General features: G+C 44.2%; 1 protein-coding gene across 3 annotated transcripts in view; it reads left to right on the top strand.

Moving 5' to 3' along the window:
- The first annotated feature begins 1,957 nt into the window (after window positions 1–1,957).
- Window positions 1,958–16,556, top strand: part of samd11 (sterile alpha motif domain containing 11) — a 60,771-nt gene continuing 46,172 nt past the window's right edge. For 2 of the 3 annotated variants that reach the window (XM_054778015.1, XM_054778000.1), the window contains exons 1-2: window positions 1,960–2,672; window positions 3,285–3,376. In XM_054778015.1, coding sequence (XP_054633990.1) covers window positions 2,219–2,672; window positions 3,285–3,376 — 546 coding nt within the window. In that variant the 5' untranslated portion in view covers window positions 1,960–2,218. Of the gene's footprint in view, window positions 2,673–3,284; window positions 3,377–16,556 lie in introns of all 3 variants that reach the window. The other variant, XM_054778006.1, reaches the window with a different exon arrangement.

Raw genomic sequence — 16,556 nt, 5'->3', positions numbered from 1 at the left:
GCAGTCATATGTTTTTGTTAGTGTCTGCAGTGGCTTTGCCTGCCTGGTGCTGGCTTCAGGCCTTCTACCAGATCTGGCCACGCTGTGGTCGCTGGCTCTCTTGTGCAGCGCGTCCGCCTGCAGTGCGGTGTGCCTCCTTCCTGTGTGTGTGTGTGTCAGAGGCCGTTTGGTCTGATTTATAGGACCCTTGGACTCACAGCACTTTGGACCCCAGCTCCTCTGCTGGAATAGCTATTCCATGTGTCAGAGGAGATTCCACCTGGGTGGTTCTCCACTGATGGGGGTCAGATGTAGACCTGCTTACAAGCTCCAGGAGCTCATGGCAGCATTTCCCGTTCACAGTGTGCAGGGGAGAAGGTGCTTTAGCTAAATGTGCTTCCCAGGTTAAAGCAACATGCGTCCAGCATCTAAGCTTTCGTTTCTTCTGAACTGTTCTACAACTACACCTGCTTTTAGTCTCACACAAACTACGAAACATGTAGATTTAAAAATGGACGCTTGACTCTATTGCCATTCAATCACTGGGCTTCATGGCAGCACAGCTAAGTAGTGGTTAGGACATCTGAAACATCTCTGTGTGGAGTTTACATGTTGTTCTTGTACCTTTTTCCCATGTACTCAAAAAACACACCACCAAACATACATGTTAGGTTCACTGGAGGCTCTAAATTGTCCATAGTAGTGAATGTGAGTGTGACAGGTTGCCTATATGTGTCCTGTAATTGACTTGTGACCCATGACCCTAATGCAATGATTCCCAACCAGGGTACGTGTACCCCTAGTGGTTTGTGAGCAAATTGCGAGGGTACGTGGAAACATTTAATTTCCATGCTAAGTAAAGTCATTTCAACTTAACCCAGGCAATAAAATGGAAAATGTGTGCTACAAGTAGTTTCCTCAAGGAAACAATAACCTATGGCACAGCTGCGCCAAAATCATCAGTTGTGTTACATTCTACTTTTGTACTCATGGTATGACAAAAAGGCTCTGGGGGTACACAAAGCCCTAATGAGTACAAGAAGATGGATGGATGGATGGATGGCTTTTTGTGTGTTAAACAATATTCCACCACTCGCGTTCCACTATCTCAGTTTAATAACATTGCTGCACTTATGATGGATAGAAATACACTGATGAAACTCCTTTAAATGAAAACAAAGTATTGTATTTAGCTGTCCACAGAATCCACAGAGGCGATCTTTACTCCAAAGTCCAAGAAAAAGAAGTTGTGATGTCACAAATATTGGTGGTGTCCAGGATGACTTTTCTTTTTAAATCAATGAATGCAACAGCAGTTGCAAACAAACAGGTATTTGGAGCTCTCACTTATTGGAGTTAAACCAGAACTTGGGCGCTTACATTACATTTTAGGGAAAACGCAGCAGAAAAGATATTAGTGATAGGTGCTCTTAGGTGTTAGAAGTCTTCAAATGCGTGCTCTGTGTACATCATGCCTCATGAAGAACATATGGATCCACCTGCAAGTGGAGATGCAACTTCCCCATGCATGCTCACTCAAACATGGTGCCTTCATTTTAGTCGTCGTCCCTCGCGGTCCCCCCTTATTTTTTGTGTGTCTCCCGCCGAGTCTCCTCTGTTTAAATGGGCCAAGTTGAGACGCGGCGGTGAGTGCAAATCTTGTTTGGTCGGCGTCTCTGAACTTCAGCTTGACTCCAGTCAGAAACACAGTCATACAGGCGTTAAAAACAGTCAAAACGCTGTAAAATCCAGCTGTATAATAACGCAAATGCAACACAAGTGCACCAAAAGATGACATAGAAGTTTTAATGTTCAGAAACTAAGCAGAAATGTGCGCCATGATGTCCGCCAAAGTGTCTCGTCCAAGCCAAAGATACGATTCATAAAAAAATAGGCAGGGTGAGGAGGTGCGAGCGTTAATGAGCCCCGTATGCATCATCATGTCCGCGCCCAGTGCGCGCAGCATGTCAGGTATTAGCAGAGAGTGTGTGTGGGTGCATGTGGGAGGTAGGAAGCTGTGGGGCTGGCGGAGAGCGCTGCCGCCGCTGCGAGCGTCACACTGCTGAATGGGAATCTATCCGGCAACTCCAGCAGACCGCTGTCTCATACGCGCGCCCTGCGTAAAACCAAGCGGCGCGTCTCCAAGTCTGGCTCGGGCCGACCCACAGGCGGCGAGTAGGAGCTCGGATCGGACGGACAGTTTTTCCTCCGCACTTGTTCCCGACTCAACAACAACAACATGCCTGCCATCAAGAAGGAGCGTCTGGACGGGGACGACATGGCTTTGGCCGCCTTCAACCAGTCCGAATACCTGGCCCCTTTAAATGCCACCGCTATCCCCGTGGTGACACCGCACCCGCCGCCTTACGAGCACATTTTGGCCCACCATCGTGCGTACTTGGGGCTTCACGACTCGGCGCTGCATCACCAGCACCTCCAGCACCCCACAGACGACTTGATGCTGGAGAGGTTCTCCTCCATACCGGACTTCCAGCCTTTCTTTGACAACGGGGAGCCCTGTATCGAAGTGGAATGCGGGGAAAACAAGGCTTTGCTTTATATTAACAAACTATGCCAAGGCAGTAAAGGACCCTCGATTAAATACAGGGGCGAGTGGCTCACTCCCAACGAGTTCCAATTTGTTAGTGGCAGGGAGACCGCCAAAGACTGGAAACGGAGTATTAGACACAAAGGTAAGCTGGTGTTTATTTTCACACTTTATTGCTTATTAGATGAGAGAAAGCACATTTCTTCCACTTTGCCAGAAACGAGTTTGGGCTGCTGCCTTTCACTAAACGTCAGGAATAAAGTGGAAACATGTGGCATGTGTCACAAATAAATTACATTTATTTATTAACTTTACACAGTATTGTTATGAAAACAGTTTTCTTTATATCCACTTTGAACATCCATAATCCATGTTTTATGTTGCACATGAACACCATCAACCAGTGATTTTTACATGTGAAAGTATATTAGTTCTTACAACAAACACGCAGAGTGAGGTGAGACATGCTCAGATGTGTGGGTGGAGGGTGTTGCCCCCAGGCCAGCAGGGATAAGCCAAATAGTCTAAAATTGGGATCCTTCTGGACACATGACAGGAGGCTGCTGTGTATCTCACTGGACACTGGGGATAATTCAAAATGTGCAATGATGACTTGTGTATGCTCTTCTGCTCACATCACTTACTGGTGACCTATAAAGAGAAACTATCACATGTGTGAGGGGATGCCTCGTTCAGGTGGTGTTGGGATCATGTTCTCTTCCACTCACTCATAGCTTGTCATGTCTTTGTGTCACAGGGAAAAGTCTTAAGACGCTCATGTCCAAAGGAATCTTACAGGTGCATCCTCCGATCTGCGACTGTCCTGGTTGTCGAATCTCATCTCCAGTGGTAAGAATATTTCATTTTGTGTCACCTTTGGTGCAGATTTAGATTAGATTGAGGGGAGATTGTTTGTATTGAATGAGGAGAAGTTTGAACTTGCATTTGTTGTCGTTGCCTTGCTGTGCTCGATAAGGATGTTTTGCATTCAAAAGCTATGTTTCCGCTGGTCAGTCCAGTTTGGGACAGTGAACCCTGATCTGGCTTTTCTCTGCACCTTGGGTCTATTGGTGGGATAGCAATAATTGTGCCATGCAGTGTAAACTATATGAGGTATGTAACATAGTACAGTGCTGCTGTATGTATGGACATTATCCATAAAGAAGATGGACATCATTTGTATTTTACGTTTCCAAAATGTTACATTTTATAGTTTTGCAATTATATTCCTGTTGTTGCATAAAAATGACATCGATGCCACCGAATAATGGACTGCAGTTTGTCTTGCTCCACCCACAGCAGTTGGTAAAATCTGTTATTTTTGTATCTTTCACAACTTTTGACTATAAAAATAAAAACAGGACTATAGGCCAGGGGTTGGAGCATATTTTGTAAAGTTTTCTATTCTCGCACCATAGGAACTAAAAATCTATGAATATTGCCTTTGACGTAAGTGATGTTAGAAGAAGTATATTAGATGTTTGAAAAACGTTTTTCTTTATTTTTCTCAAGCTGTTGTGCCTCTTACTTGAGAAGCCATGTTATAGGCTACCTGAACTAGTTTACTGTATTGGAAAGCAGCAATAGATATTTTTGTGTTTTTGCACAATTGCATGATGGGAAAACGTGTTTAGGGAGCATTTTTTTCTTTATAACTTTGCTAGTGAAGACCCAACAGGCACAGTGTCAAGCAAGGTTTGACAGTCAGTTTCTTTCAGCCTGAATAGCAAATGCACTTCCAGACTTTTTTAAAGCATCAAACGGCCATTTACCCAGAGACAACAAGCTGTCGGATTTGTTTGTGTGTGTGTGTATGTGCGTGCACGTGTCAGACATGCAATGTTGGTCAGTCAGCCTCCTCACCTGGCTGGCTCACCGGGGGCATCAAGCCAAACCTGGAGGCCTTGCAGGTGTGTCACGATTACGGCATTGGCTTTCTGTGTCAGCTTTGTGCGAGCGCCATCACCACCGGATCTGTTAACACAGGTGTGCCACACACAGGAGTGTGTATGTGTGTGTGTTTTCATTACCACGGAGCGCATCTGTTGTCGCTCCCGAACCTTAATCTTGAGGGAAGGGTGTAAGAGGCTTATCGAGCTACTGAGTGTGGCTACGGCTGATTATTGCGTGTGAGACACGCAAGGCGAAGGTGGGTTAGATAAGTCGGAGGTGTTTGAGTGATACAGGTAAACTGGTGGCATTTTTCACTTAGCTCCACCCAGAAACAGCCAAAGCCAATTACCTGAGGGAGGTAATGGCTGGAAGAGCAGATGCATAAGTCTTGTGAGCACGTGTTTACACTCAAGCTATCGTCGACTGACTTTTTGGCCTGTCGAGGCTGATACTCTTCAACCTCAATTTGTAGATGTGATGGAGTGAAACTTTGTTATTGACGTCAGTAGGGAGACGAGGGCCTGAAGGTTGTTGTTGTTGTTATGGCCCTCGTTTCCTCATCTGGCGGTGAAGCCTGAAGTTTAAACCCGGCAAGTGAATACCACCATGACGCCTATGGGCACACACACACACACACACACCCACACACACACACACACACACACACACACACTTGCACGCACACACAGGCTAAGAATGTCAGCAGTTTCACGCGAGGGCGGCGAGGGTGAGACGGAGGGACGTCAGCGGGGCTTGTATGGCCTCTGCTGGCGTCTAGCCCCCACCCCACCCCCACACCCCCAACTCCCCTCGGGGCATGGCAGCCAGCACCCCCCCCTTCCACCTCCCTTCCTCCCTCCCTCTCTCCCTCCCTCCCTCGTCCCTTCCCTCCCTCCCTCTCTCATGCTCACTCACACACACACTATATGCCTGCCTACTGACACAAATTACCTCATGCAGACATTTATTTTGAAAGTTTGACAGCTGAACTTTAAGTGATCTTGTTTCGCTAAAGGCATGAGGCAAGTCATCGTAAAAAAAAAGAAAAAAAAGGTGCAGCTGGTGGGAAGATGCTCCACCTGCCTGCTCAGACCTCATGCAAGATAATTTGCAGCGTCAGCGCCAACGCAAGATCTTTGTCACGTTAGCACACAAAAACTCGATAGTTAGTAATTAAAAGACAGCAGCAACGTCATGTGTTCACACTTAAATGCTTGATGATTGCTTTGTCATCACAGATTAAATGCTTCTTATTGTGTACAACTGGTGACATATACAAGTTTGCTGCAGAAGTTTAATCCTGCCGCTCTAAATGTGCTTTCTGTTCATTTTTATGTGAGCACGCCTGTGTATTTGTGTGTGTGTGAGCCCAGGGTGGCCGCCTGATTAGCTGGCTGTGTGTGCGTGTCTGTGTTTGCGTCTCCTCCCGGGAGAGCTCGGCTTCCTCTGCTCTGTTATTTCAGCGGAACTGGCGGAGGATGGGAGGAAATTACAGTCGCCTCCTCTGGCTCATAAAGGACCCCCACCCCCATCCCAACTCCCTCCAATCATGGGCCCCTGTTGCAAAGTGGAATTAAACCCACACGCTCACAAGTATTTGTAGCCACAAACATACTCCAGCTTCAAAATAAAAGCCTTTCAGTGAATTTTCATGGCCAGTGCACCAGTAGAACTTGCACAAGTTGGTGTACGTTGTATTCGCATGCGTGCTGCTGAAGCTATGCTTCCATGGTTATATTGGAATCGACCATTGAGAGTATTTGTGCACTTCGAGACGAAGTGATGCTTCAAGGATGTACATACATAAACACGTGTACGTGTACATACATTCACGCACTCATGGAGATCAATAGCAATTGCAACGTGTGTCGGTCATGTTGCGCACACTTATGAACACAACTATTTCTTGTTTTCATTGAGTTTAAGAGGCTACCCTTTGTTGCAGGAGTTTACCCCAAAAATTATGAGGGAAGTTATAGTGTTTTTTTAAGGTGTTTGTCAAAATAAAAGTCACGGTGTGTAAGTTGCAATACATTTTGGGGATTTTTTCTCTGTAACTATATTAGGGAAATGTGTTGAAGAATATGTAATCAATGAAGACAACAAAAAGACTGAGAAAAGCATCTTACTAAGATGGCATACAACAATTTGCAAAAATAGGGTTTATTTAGACACAAAGTACACCTGTATTAATATAAGCAAAATACTAAAAATGATATGTCAGCCTTCGCATGATGGAAAAAAAGGAAAAACTTTCACAGTTGAAAATTTAGAAATTTAACTTTCAATACCAGCTGTACACTGACTACTCTAAAGCGTATCCAAGCTTAATTTCTAGTATGTGCAAGTGAGGACATGGGTGAGCGATGCAGGGACACATTTGATTGGTTAGACAGTTGACGTGAGCGCAGGAGTGCTGCTCAGGGACAAATCTGAATGTCGAAAATGACGATGATTAGCCAAAATATGGGGGGTATTGTGGGAATTAAGTTGCAGGAATTGGACGAAGTTGCGAAGCCATGGATGATTTGTGGGCTTTTGTTGAATTTGTGTGAATTGGCACCATCGCAACATCGCAGAATCCTGAAGGGGCTGATATACGGAAGTGAAATGCACCGGTAATAGAAATCACACATGAACCTAATGTGTTGATCGCGATAGTGCCAAAAACTGCATATTGCATGAACAACTTCTTTGATTATTATGGTCGATAAAAGATGGCGGCAAGTCAGATAAAGAGGGGATGAATTAAATTGCTGGAAGATAAATGAGGGCAATGTGAGTTTATCTTGGCTTCCTTCGCACGACGTAACTGATGAGTCAAAATGATTGCATTCCAAAGATGGTGGTGTGCGTGTGTGCGTGACTAAGCCTCATCAAAGTGCTTGTTCAGACCTCAAGGAGGTGTTGTTTGTAGTGCTGTTTTTAATTAATAGTGCCATAGTGTTTAATGAAACGCAGCTCAGGTGTGTTTGTGGTATACAACCTTGTCCTCGCCTCTACTTCCGCCGTCACCAAGATCCAGTAGCAACCTGTCTGGAAAGCTCCCCCGCGGTGGTCTCGGCGGTCCAATCCAAACACGCAGGCAGCGGGAGAATGGAGGAGGAGGTGGAAGAGGAGGGGGGTGAGACAAGAGGGACAGGGGAGCGTGAGAGGCGCGTTGGCACGCTTGACTGCACCACCACTGACCTCCCAGCGCCACTCCAGCACTCCGCCCCCCCTCCTCTTCCCTCTGCCTCGCCGCCCTCTCGCCCTCTGTGCACCCCCCACCCCCACTCTGCCACTCCCCTCACTGCAAACCCCCCTGCAGCAACTCTTCCCCCTGCCCCCCTCCTTTGCCCTGTGCCGCTCCATTGGGCTGAAACTGCCGCTCGGCTCAGCGCGTGGGGGCCAAGGGTGCAGATGAATGTGTGTGTCTGTGCGTGTATGTGTCTGTGTGCATGTGTGTGTGTTTCAGGAGGTGGGAGACTTGGTCGCATGCCTTCCCAGCCAACACTGCTTTCTCACTTTTCCTCCCTTCATTCTCAAAAAGCCTTAAACAACAAGCGAGTTTTACCTCATATGCAGACACAGGCGCCTATTTTGTACTGGCCTGATACACGACTAATTATGCTATTCTGCTACTTCTATTCTCCGTGGGGATTGGTTGAATACCAATATTTAGGCAAATTTGGAAGTTCTCAACCACGCATCTCAACTTAAAGTCAGGACAAGAAAAGAGAGGGCGTTTAGGAAAGCTGCTCAATTCACTCTGTTGACGTTAGGTAATATCAAACGCCTCGATGACGTCTCTATGAGTTTACGTTGCAATAACTTCATAACATGGCCTTGTTTGTTTTTTAGGTTTCATGTATAGAAACATTAATGTTGTCGAATTATCCTTGTTCATATGGGCCTGCAAAACGACCTGCTGTAATATGCATGCCAGGTCGGTAGATGGTGATGTCAATTCTTAAAGAAGCTACTACCGGGCCCATGCACATCAACTGTTCGTCCACGCAGAAGACAAACTTTGAGTAACTTTTGTTTGCATACAGTATATGCCATATGTCAGTGAAGACTTAGGTAAATAGGCCTAGCAGTTTAGTAAATGTATGCTTTGCTAGAGAAGCATTATAAGCATAAATGCTGCTCCACTATTACTAACATTGCAAACGGGAATGCATGTTATCCATGTTATCCATGTTATCCATGTTATCCATGTTTTCGAATGTGAGCAATTGTCATTGTTTTGACGTGAATGATCATCTCCGCTTTGAGAACAGTTTTGAAAAGTTTGCATCTTTAGTCTTCAAAGTTACCGTGTAAATTAGCAACCAAAACAATATTGCTTTTGTCCATTTTTAATCAACCACAGTCCCTAATTCTGAAAGTAATACATCCTCATTGTGACAACATAAATAAGTAACGTTTTTTGCAAAGTCCTATGTAATAGAATATTATTATCAATTTGCTGTGACCAGTCTTTGCTATGTTTGCAGTCAGTGCTGTAATTTTTGGTATGGGCCACAATGTATTTGTCACATTTTGATTCTGTTCATGCATCACAAAGGTCACAAAGTGTGCGGTGGATGCTAATGCGTTTTCGTAAACAAACTGTGACATGGCAGGATGGGGGAAAACAGCCACTTTGGGATGACAGCAACAAACAACTGAGTTATCAATAGTGTTTTTGTCCTCTGTGAAAAATCATCATCTCGCCCTCCTTCTCTTTTGTCGTCACATTCATGCGGCATAAATAAGGTATTTTATCTAGACGACTTACTGACGTTATCTGGAATATCAAGCACATCATATCAAGTGTATTATACTGTTATCCGGGGGAAATGTGGTTACTGCAAACCTTGTAAACACTTTAATCAAACCGCTGCTTTAATCTGGTTATTGGCCGTTAATCAGGTTACGCTAGTCATGTTTGCATACTGAGTGATCTCAGGCTAACAAACTGGCGGCTAATCACCAAACCAGGCGCGCACCTGTGAAAATGGCACTGCGGTTTCCGTGAGGTGGCGAGACTAAACAAAATAAGAATTTGTATGTCGTGATTGTCGGCCTCGGGCTCCACACAGAGGACACGCTGTTTGTTTTGGTCTTCTTTCAGAGCGTGGTAATGACCGCTTCACCCCACCCTCATGCCTCGTGCACACTTTTTTCCCTCCTCTCTCCTTCCCTGTCATCTCCTCACCCCCCTCCCACCCTTCCCTTCCCCAAAGTGCTCGCGCCAACTTGGACCTCCATCCCGCCTCCACACACGCACGCACACACGGCGAGGTAACGGCAGACAGGCGCGTGACTCATTAGGCATTCGTCTCCTAGGGAGTTTGCTGGGGGGGGGGGGCACGTGCGAGGGGGAGAGAGCGCTGCAGCTGCAGGAATGTCACGGCCGGCTACCACTGTGTGTGTGTGTGTGTGTGTGTGTGTGTGTGGGAGGGTGTGAGCTTGCTAATGCTGCTCAGAGCCACCGGCAGGCCACCTTTCAGGAAATAACGCAAGGAGTGAGGGAAATAAATGTAAAAAAAAAAACCCAACCTTATTATTCGTCTTTTCCACCACATTTAGGAGTGAGAAATAGATTTAGAAAGATTGATTGCCTTATAATCGCTGCTTGAATGTAACAGCCTTTGCTTGCCAGAGAGGTGCGTTGTGTTGTAGATCGCTAACGAGAAGGTTGTGTTGCTTTTGAACCAAGCCCCCACTCTAAATAGTTGGACATATATAACTACAGTGGCTCTCCGCTTATCGCGATTCAGTATTCACAACCTCGCAAATTTGCAGATTTTTGATCAAAAGATTATTTTTTTTATTAGTGGAAAAACATTACAATCTCTATAGTTCGGCTGTTTATTTGTAGAACATAAATCGCATTTGCCCTGCATTGGTAGGGCCTGAGTTGCACAGAAAGCCGTCAGAGGCAAACTTCAACTTGCTTGACGAGGTGTTCCTTATATGCAGTTAGTCAGCTTGGTACTGTATTTACACCCTTGCTCATACATCATAAACCAACAGGAGCTTATCAACCCAAATGCCTCACACACGGTGCAATCAAAAATAAATAAGGCATGCTTGGAAGCCCACGCGCCCACTTCACCAACAGGAATTTACCCAGCATGCCTTGTGGGTTATAGATTAGTATAAGATAGTATTGTTTTGCTTGTAAGCATTTATTTCGATACCCGCATAAACCTTATGGTGTAGTTACATTGTGTGTTCCACACGTACTACTTGATGTGTTATATTATTGGTTGCATTGTGAGGGAGGGAGGGAGGCGTTTGGTTTGATGACCTCCTGTTGTTTGTGTTGTGTGAGCATAGGTGTAAATGTCACGGTAATTTATTGACAATAGACAGCACTTCCTCAAGCAAATTGATGTTATGTACAGTAGCACCATAGACATAGCCCAGGCATGATAGTGACATTTTTGTAGGTTTCTCAATTACTCAGGGATTTTCACCATTCGTGGGTGGTCTGACAAGCAAACAGCAGGGATCTATTGTACATCTGTATTGTACATCTACATACACCTAAAATGGTTCTTTTACCATGTTTAACCACCAGATCGATTCATACAGTATCTTTAAATATACCACCCTCCTGAAACCCATCCCTGGACTCCACCCATGAACCACAGATTAAGAAACCGTGATATAGCCTTTAAAAACACATGAAGAATATTTGTGCCTTGACTCTATGTAAGACTACTGCACTTAAAGAAACAACATGTAAGGATCTGACGCACAAGTAATATCGTAAAGATATTACATCATTAATATATTAGTGAATAATTACTATTTTATTTCCAAGGTGACCCTGAGCCCCTGGTCTATAATGTTGGTCGAACACCCAGGACATTTCATGTGTTACGTTAGCACGAGCACAGATTACACTTACTGCTTTTTATGCAGCACGTGTACAAACTTTGCTGCATCGGACACTGTTTAATACATGAAGTCATAACAAAGACAAGTTTGGATATCAGAATTTTTTTTGTAATCACTAAAGTATCTCCGTAAACCCAACCTTATCTAAGTTTTGTTAGTGTTTAGCAGATACAGTCACCAGTAGGCGTGGCCCGATATGCAATTCTGACGGTATGATAACCTTAGGCAAAAATGTGACGGTTTGACGGTGTCACGGTATTGTAATTACAGCTTTAAAATATGTGATTTTGAAATATCTTTATTGAAAAGAGAAAAAAAATCAAGTCAAAACAGTCATTTTTCAACTATATAATATAACACAATGAAAGTGGAACATATGTATTTAAAATAAATAACAAAAAATAACTCGGCTGCCAAGTGGCTAGCATGTTAGCCACACAGGCAGGAGATTGGGAAGACCTGGGTTTGAGTCTGTGCTTGGGCATCTCTGTGTGGTGTTTGTATTTTCTCCCCGTGCGTGCGTGGGTTTTCTCCGGGTACTTCGGTTTCCTCTCAGGTTAATTGGAGACTCTAAAGTGTCCATAGGTATGAATGTGAGCGTGAATGGTTGTTTGTCTATATGTGCCCTGCGATTGGCTGGCGACCAGTCCAGAGTGTACCCTGCTTCTCCCCTGAAGTCAACTGGGATAGGCTCCAACATACCCCCACGACCCTAATGAGTGGGCATAGAAGATGGATGGATTAATGGATGGAACAAAAAAATCACTGAAATTATTCTAAATAAATAATAAATAAATAAAATGCAGTTCTCAATGCAGTCCACTGTGGCTAATAAGCAGCTCAAGTCACAACACAATAAATATTTTCTTAGTTAAAAAAAACACGTCAAAATGCAAATAAATGTAATCAAGTGGCTAAGAAGGTCACAGCATAAATAATAAAACAAATCATAACGTTACGTTATTATTTCATAGTGGCAGGTCGCACTTTTCCACAAACGTCCGTTTCCGGCTCATGTGATTGTTATTAGCAACTGAGACGTTGCTAAGTGGTTGTTGCTTCTTATTTAGTGGATAGTAAATGGTTTATTCCATGTATCCTCGACTCCTGTCTCATTCTGAATCACATCTCCACATTTCATGACCTTTGAGAGTAATATGTCGACCGACGATGGCGACGACACCGCGGCCGTACCAGCGCCACTCAACGCTAACAAGGCAGTTCACGACTTTTAGCAACACATCAAAGCCCCGCTCTGACTGCGAGGAATAACACAGGACGTGATAAAGTATTTCCACATAGTGGCCGCCCTGGACCTCCACTTTCTCTCATATTGTAACAGCGATATGACACACAATTTTAGTGGTTTTGAAATCGTGAATTTTTCATACTGTGGTATACTTTGAAACCGGTAACCAACCCATGCCTAGTCACTAGCTTGACTTAACGTGATGTTCAGTTTTTTTCAGTAACTTTTTCTCATTCACACTGTTTAAAAATTGTGTTTGTTTTGAGCAAAAAAAAAGATAACCAAAACATTTCTATGTGTACAAGGAACTAATGTCAGAGCAAATACATAAATAAAGGTGATAAAGACAGTATAAAAGTTGCCTTGTACACTAGTAATAACAAAATAAATTCAATAAGTATTGCTCAAAAAGGGAGTGGGAAGAAGAAACCTTTTTTAATCCCACCCCCGTCTCACAAATGTACAACATAAATTGCTTTTACTTCTAGTATACTTGTGTTACTCCAGTAACATCTGTTTAGAGTCCTAATACGTAAACACAGATTACTTCACAACAAATTCAGTTATTCTTTAGTCTACTTTAAACTCTCTTTCCTACGCTCTAGGTCAGGGGTAGGGAACCTATGGCTCGGGAGCCAGATGTGGCTCTTTTGATGCCTGCATCTGGCTCTCAAACATGTCTTAAAACGATAAAAATGTATTTTTGGTTTTTTGTTCGCTGACCTTTTAATGTACATTACAGAAATCACAGTGTTAAAAATAACACTCAAAATATAAAACTTTGTTATGCATTTTAGTCCATCCATCCATTTTCTACCACAATGCGGGTGGCCAGAGCCAGTGCCAGCTGTCCTTCCAATATTTTCCGGGTCAAACACCAAAATTTGATTATCACTGGATAATGCGGTAGCCTATTCGCATGAACTTCCCTTCCTTAAATCAAATAGTCAGATTGCTAATTCTGGAAAAAGAAAAAGATACGGAGTACGGTGCAAAAGCACGCAGCACCAGAAGTCGCATTAATGGTAAGAAGTAATTTATTTATTATTGGATTGCTTCAGTGTAACAATGTTAATAAAAAGAATAACTTTAGAGGTCCTCCTTAAAAATGCCCACATTTACTTGTACTCAATGTTAAAAAATATTATATGGCTCTCAAGGAAATCCATTTTAAAATATGTGGCTTTTATGGCTCTCTTAGCCAAAAAGGTTCCCGACCCCTGCTCTAGGTGATGTTATAATGTGTTGTTAGCATTGCACAGTACATGCTCTTTACATGATTACACTTCAAAACTGTCAGGTCAGAACTATTCCTTTCTGTTCCTTTAATCTCATTCATTGCCCTCCAAATGTCCTTGAGAGACGTTGAATTTGTTCTGAAAATAAAAAAAAATACATCGGCGCTCATAAGCATTGCACTCTTCACAAATGAACGCTGTTAATAATCCTAGCTGAAGAAGGTGATGTTTTTGCCAAAGTAGAACAGAGTAAAAATGAGCTGGCTGTGAATGTGTCATGCATTCAGAGGTTGTGTGCACTACTGTAGTGTTGTAAGTGATAATAAGAAGTTGTGCTTCTGTTTAATGTCACATGTTTACACCTTCACATGAGCACCTGCTGCATTGGTTATTAAATCAACCTTGGTGTGACCCATTGGAATAGAGTTGTGCTCCTGCTTGTCTGATGGCTAGTTAACAGTGTAAGCATATGTATGTGAGTTTTCTTTCTTTTAATGTCAAAATGTGAAGCCCAGATATTTTTGTTGGCTGCTCGACTTGTCAGAGAGAAAGCGTGGGAGGCGATATTCATAGTGGAGCTTTTAGTGGGACTTTTATGAGAGACTTTTTTCCACGTCTGAAAGGAGGCTGACCACACACAGTAAGGTTGCCTCAGCGCGCACACACACGCACACACACACGCACGCACGTGCACACGCACAGTGGTATTAGTGTGTGTGTGTGTGGTATTGGTATGTGTGTGTTCATGACCAAGTGTTCAGGCTTTTAGCGCTCCGACGTGGGCCGCCAGGCGTGTTTTGCTTAGTGTTCTTTTTTTGCTTCGGAGAGCCCTCCCCCGTTCTGCGGAAGTGTTGCCGGAAGCAGTGGGAGCTCACCCCCAGTTCTGCGTCAGTGCCACTGAAGAAAGGATCGGGGCTTTCCGGGAGGTGAGGCGAGGGTGTGTTGGGTGAAGGTTGTTGTTGGTGGGGTGTAGAGAGAGAGAGAGGGGAGTACGGGGGACTGTCAGATCCGGGTATGTCACGGCCAATGTGGGTGGTTGTCTACACACTCACATATGCAGTCTTAGTCACAAGTGTGCTCAGACAAGCTATTCTTGTAGATGCTATATTGCTTGCATGCTCCAAGTAAAATCCCCCGCTTTGGAGGGGAAACAGAATGTGTGAGGGCCAGGAACAGGTGTGTGTTTGTGTGTGTGTGTAGGAGAGGGGCACATGACATGTGTGTTTCCCTTTTAACAAGAGCAATAAAAGGACTTCGACTTGAACGATTTGCATTGAACAGATGTGTGTCTAACAGATGTGAGAGTGTTTTGGTCTGCTGTGCTTGATGCGATGTTGAGTCACCCCCCTCCTTCCCAGCACTAACCACCATCTCCACTCACAAAGTAGTCCACAAGCTGTCCTCAAACATAGGATCACTACTTGTGGAAAGCAAAGAAGATAGAGGGCAAAGAGCGTTTCAGCTGAGGCCAATGAAGGAACAGGAAAGAGAGAAATATGGCAGAAGTTTGTGGCCTGCTCATCCTGGGGGATGTTTTCGACTCCCCCTCCCTCCCTTCCCAACTCTGTTTAATGTCTGCCATTTGAGAGACTCCGGAGGGGCTGCACCTGTTTGCCTCTTGGCTAGGCGCCCCCGTCTCCCTCCTCCCTTCGCCTGCCTGGCTGCCACTCATGCGGCAGCGCCTCTTGGGATGCAAGGAGCGAGGCAAGGAGGGAGAAGGCTAGTGGGGGGAGGGAGTGGTGGTGAAGAGCGGGCTTGCGTGTGGTGGAAGGGATAGCTGGAGGGCTGGAAGGCGTCCCAGTGTATGGAGCGGAGATGTCGGCATACAGAGGGAGCGAAAGACGAGGGAGGAATTTACTTTAGTTGTCCACTCCCCCCCACACCACACCTTCCTCTTGTGGAGGGTTCTCTCTGAAATTTCACTCAACATATTCTCTTGTAGTTCTGGTCTATCTCTAACCTTGACTTCTAGTCTCTCTTGCTCAAACCCAAAGCCACACTCCATCCCTTCTCCAAATGTTCTTTTTCTCTACTCGTGTTTTCCCATCTGCCTGTGATAGGACCATGATAATCTGCATTGGTCACCCAGTTTCACTTCCTAATGCCCCAAGGTCCATTCTCTTATTTTCATCCCTGCCATACTGCTCTCACTGATGGCAGCCTTTCCTCTCGACAACGTCTGTATTCCAGGAGTAGATGGCTTTTTAAACATATAAGGACAAGTAACGTCAGCTTTGGACAACTATTAAAATAAGATGTTTGAATCTTCATAACTTTTGGGACATTATCTCATCTTGTTTTATTTCACCTGCAGACCCTGCAGTTTATATGTACAGCACCAGTCAAAAATTTAGACACTCTTCCTCATTCAATTGCATACAAAAGTGTCTACAAACCTTTGGCTGGTGCTCTACAGTATATACCAGGAACTAATGAAGTGTATGCAGAGGAACCTCGGTTAGAGGATAGATAGATTCCGGCCAGGGAATCCTTTAATCATCTCTCTTATGTGTGTGTGTGGGTGGTTTATTTGTTCATAGAACGCACACAGAACAATGAACAACTTGTATCTTTCTCCTTTCTTTCACTTAATAAACATTATGCACTGATGAGACACTTGAACACTGCATATTTCTCAATGCCTTTTTTAAAGGAAATACTTCCTCACGCCATTGAATAAGAAAGTGTGCCCGAACGTTTGACTCGTAGTGTATATGTATTTCACTTCATTTTCTGCACATAAAACTACCATTATTTTTTTATAAAATGG

Source organism: Dunckerocampus dactyliophorus, chromosome 1 (assembly GCF_027744805.1).
Source record: "Dunckerocampus dactyliophorus isolate RoL2022-P2 chromosome 1, RoL_Ddac_1.1, whole genome shotgun sequence".
Lineage (NCBI taxonomy): Eukaryota > Metazoa > Chordata > Actinopteri > Syngnathiformes > Syngnathidae > Dunckerocampus > Dunckerocampus dactyliophorus.
The sequence above is the reverse complement of the archived record's forward strand: the minus strand, read 5'-3'. Positions and strand labels throughout refer to the sequence as shown.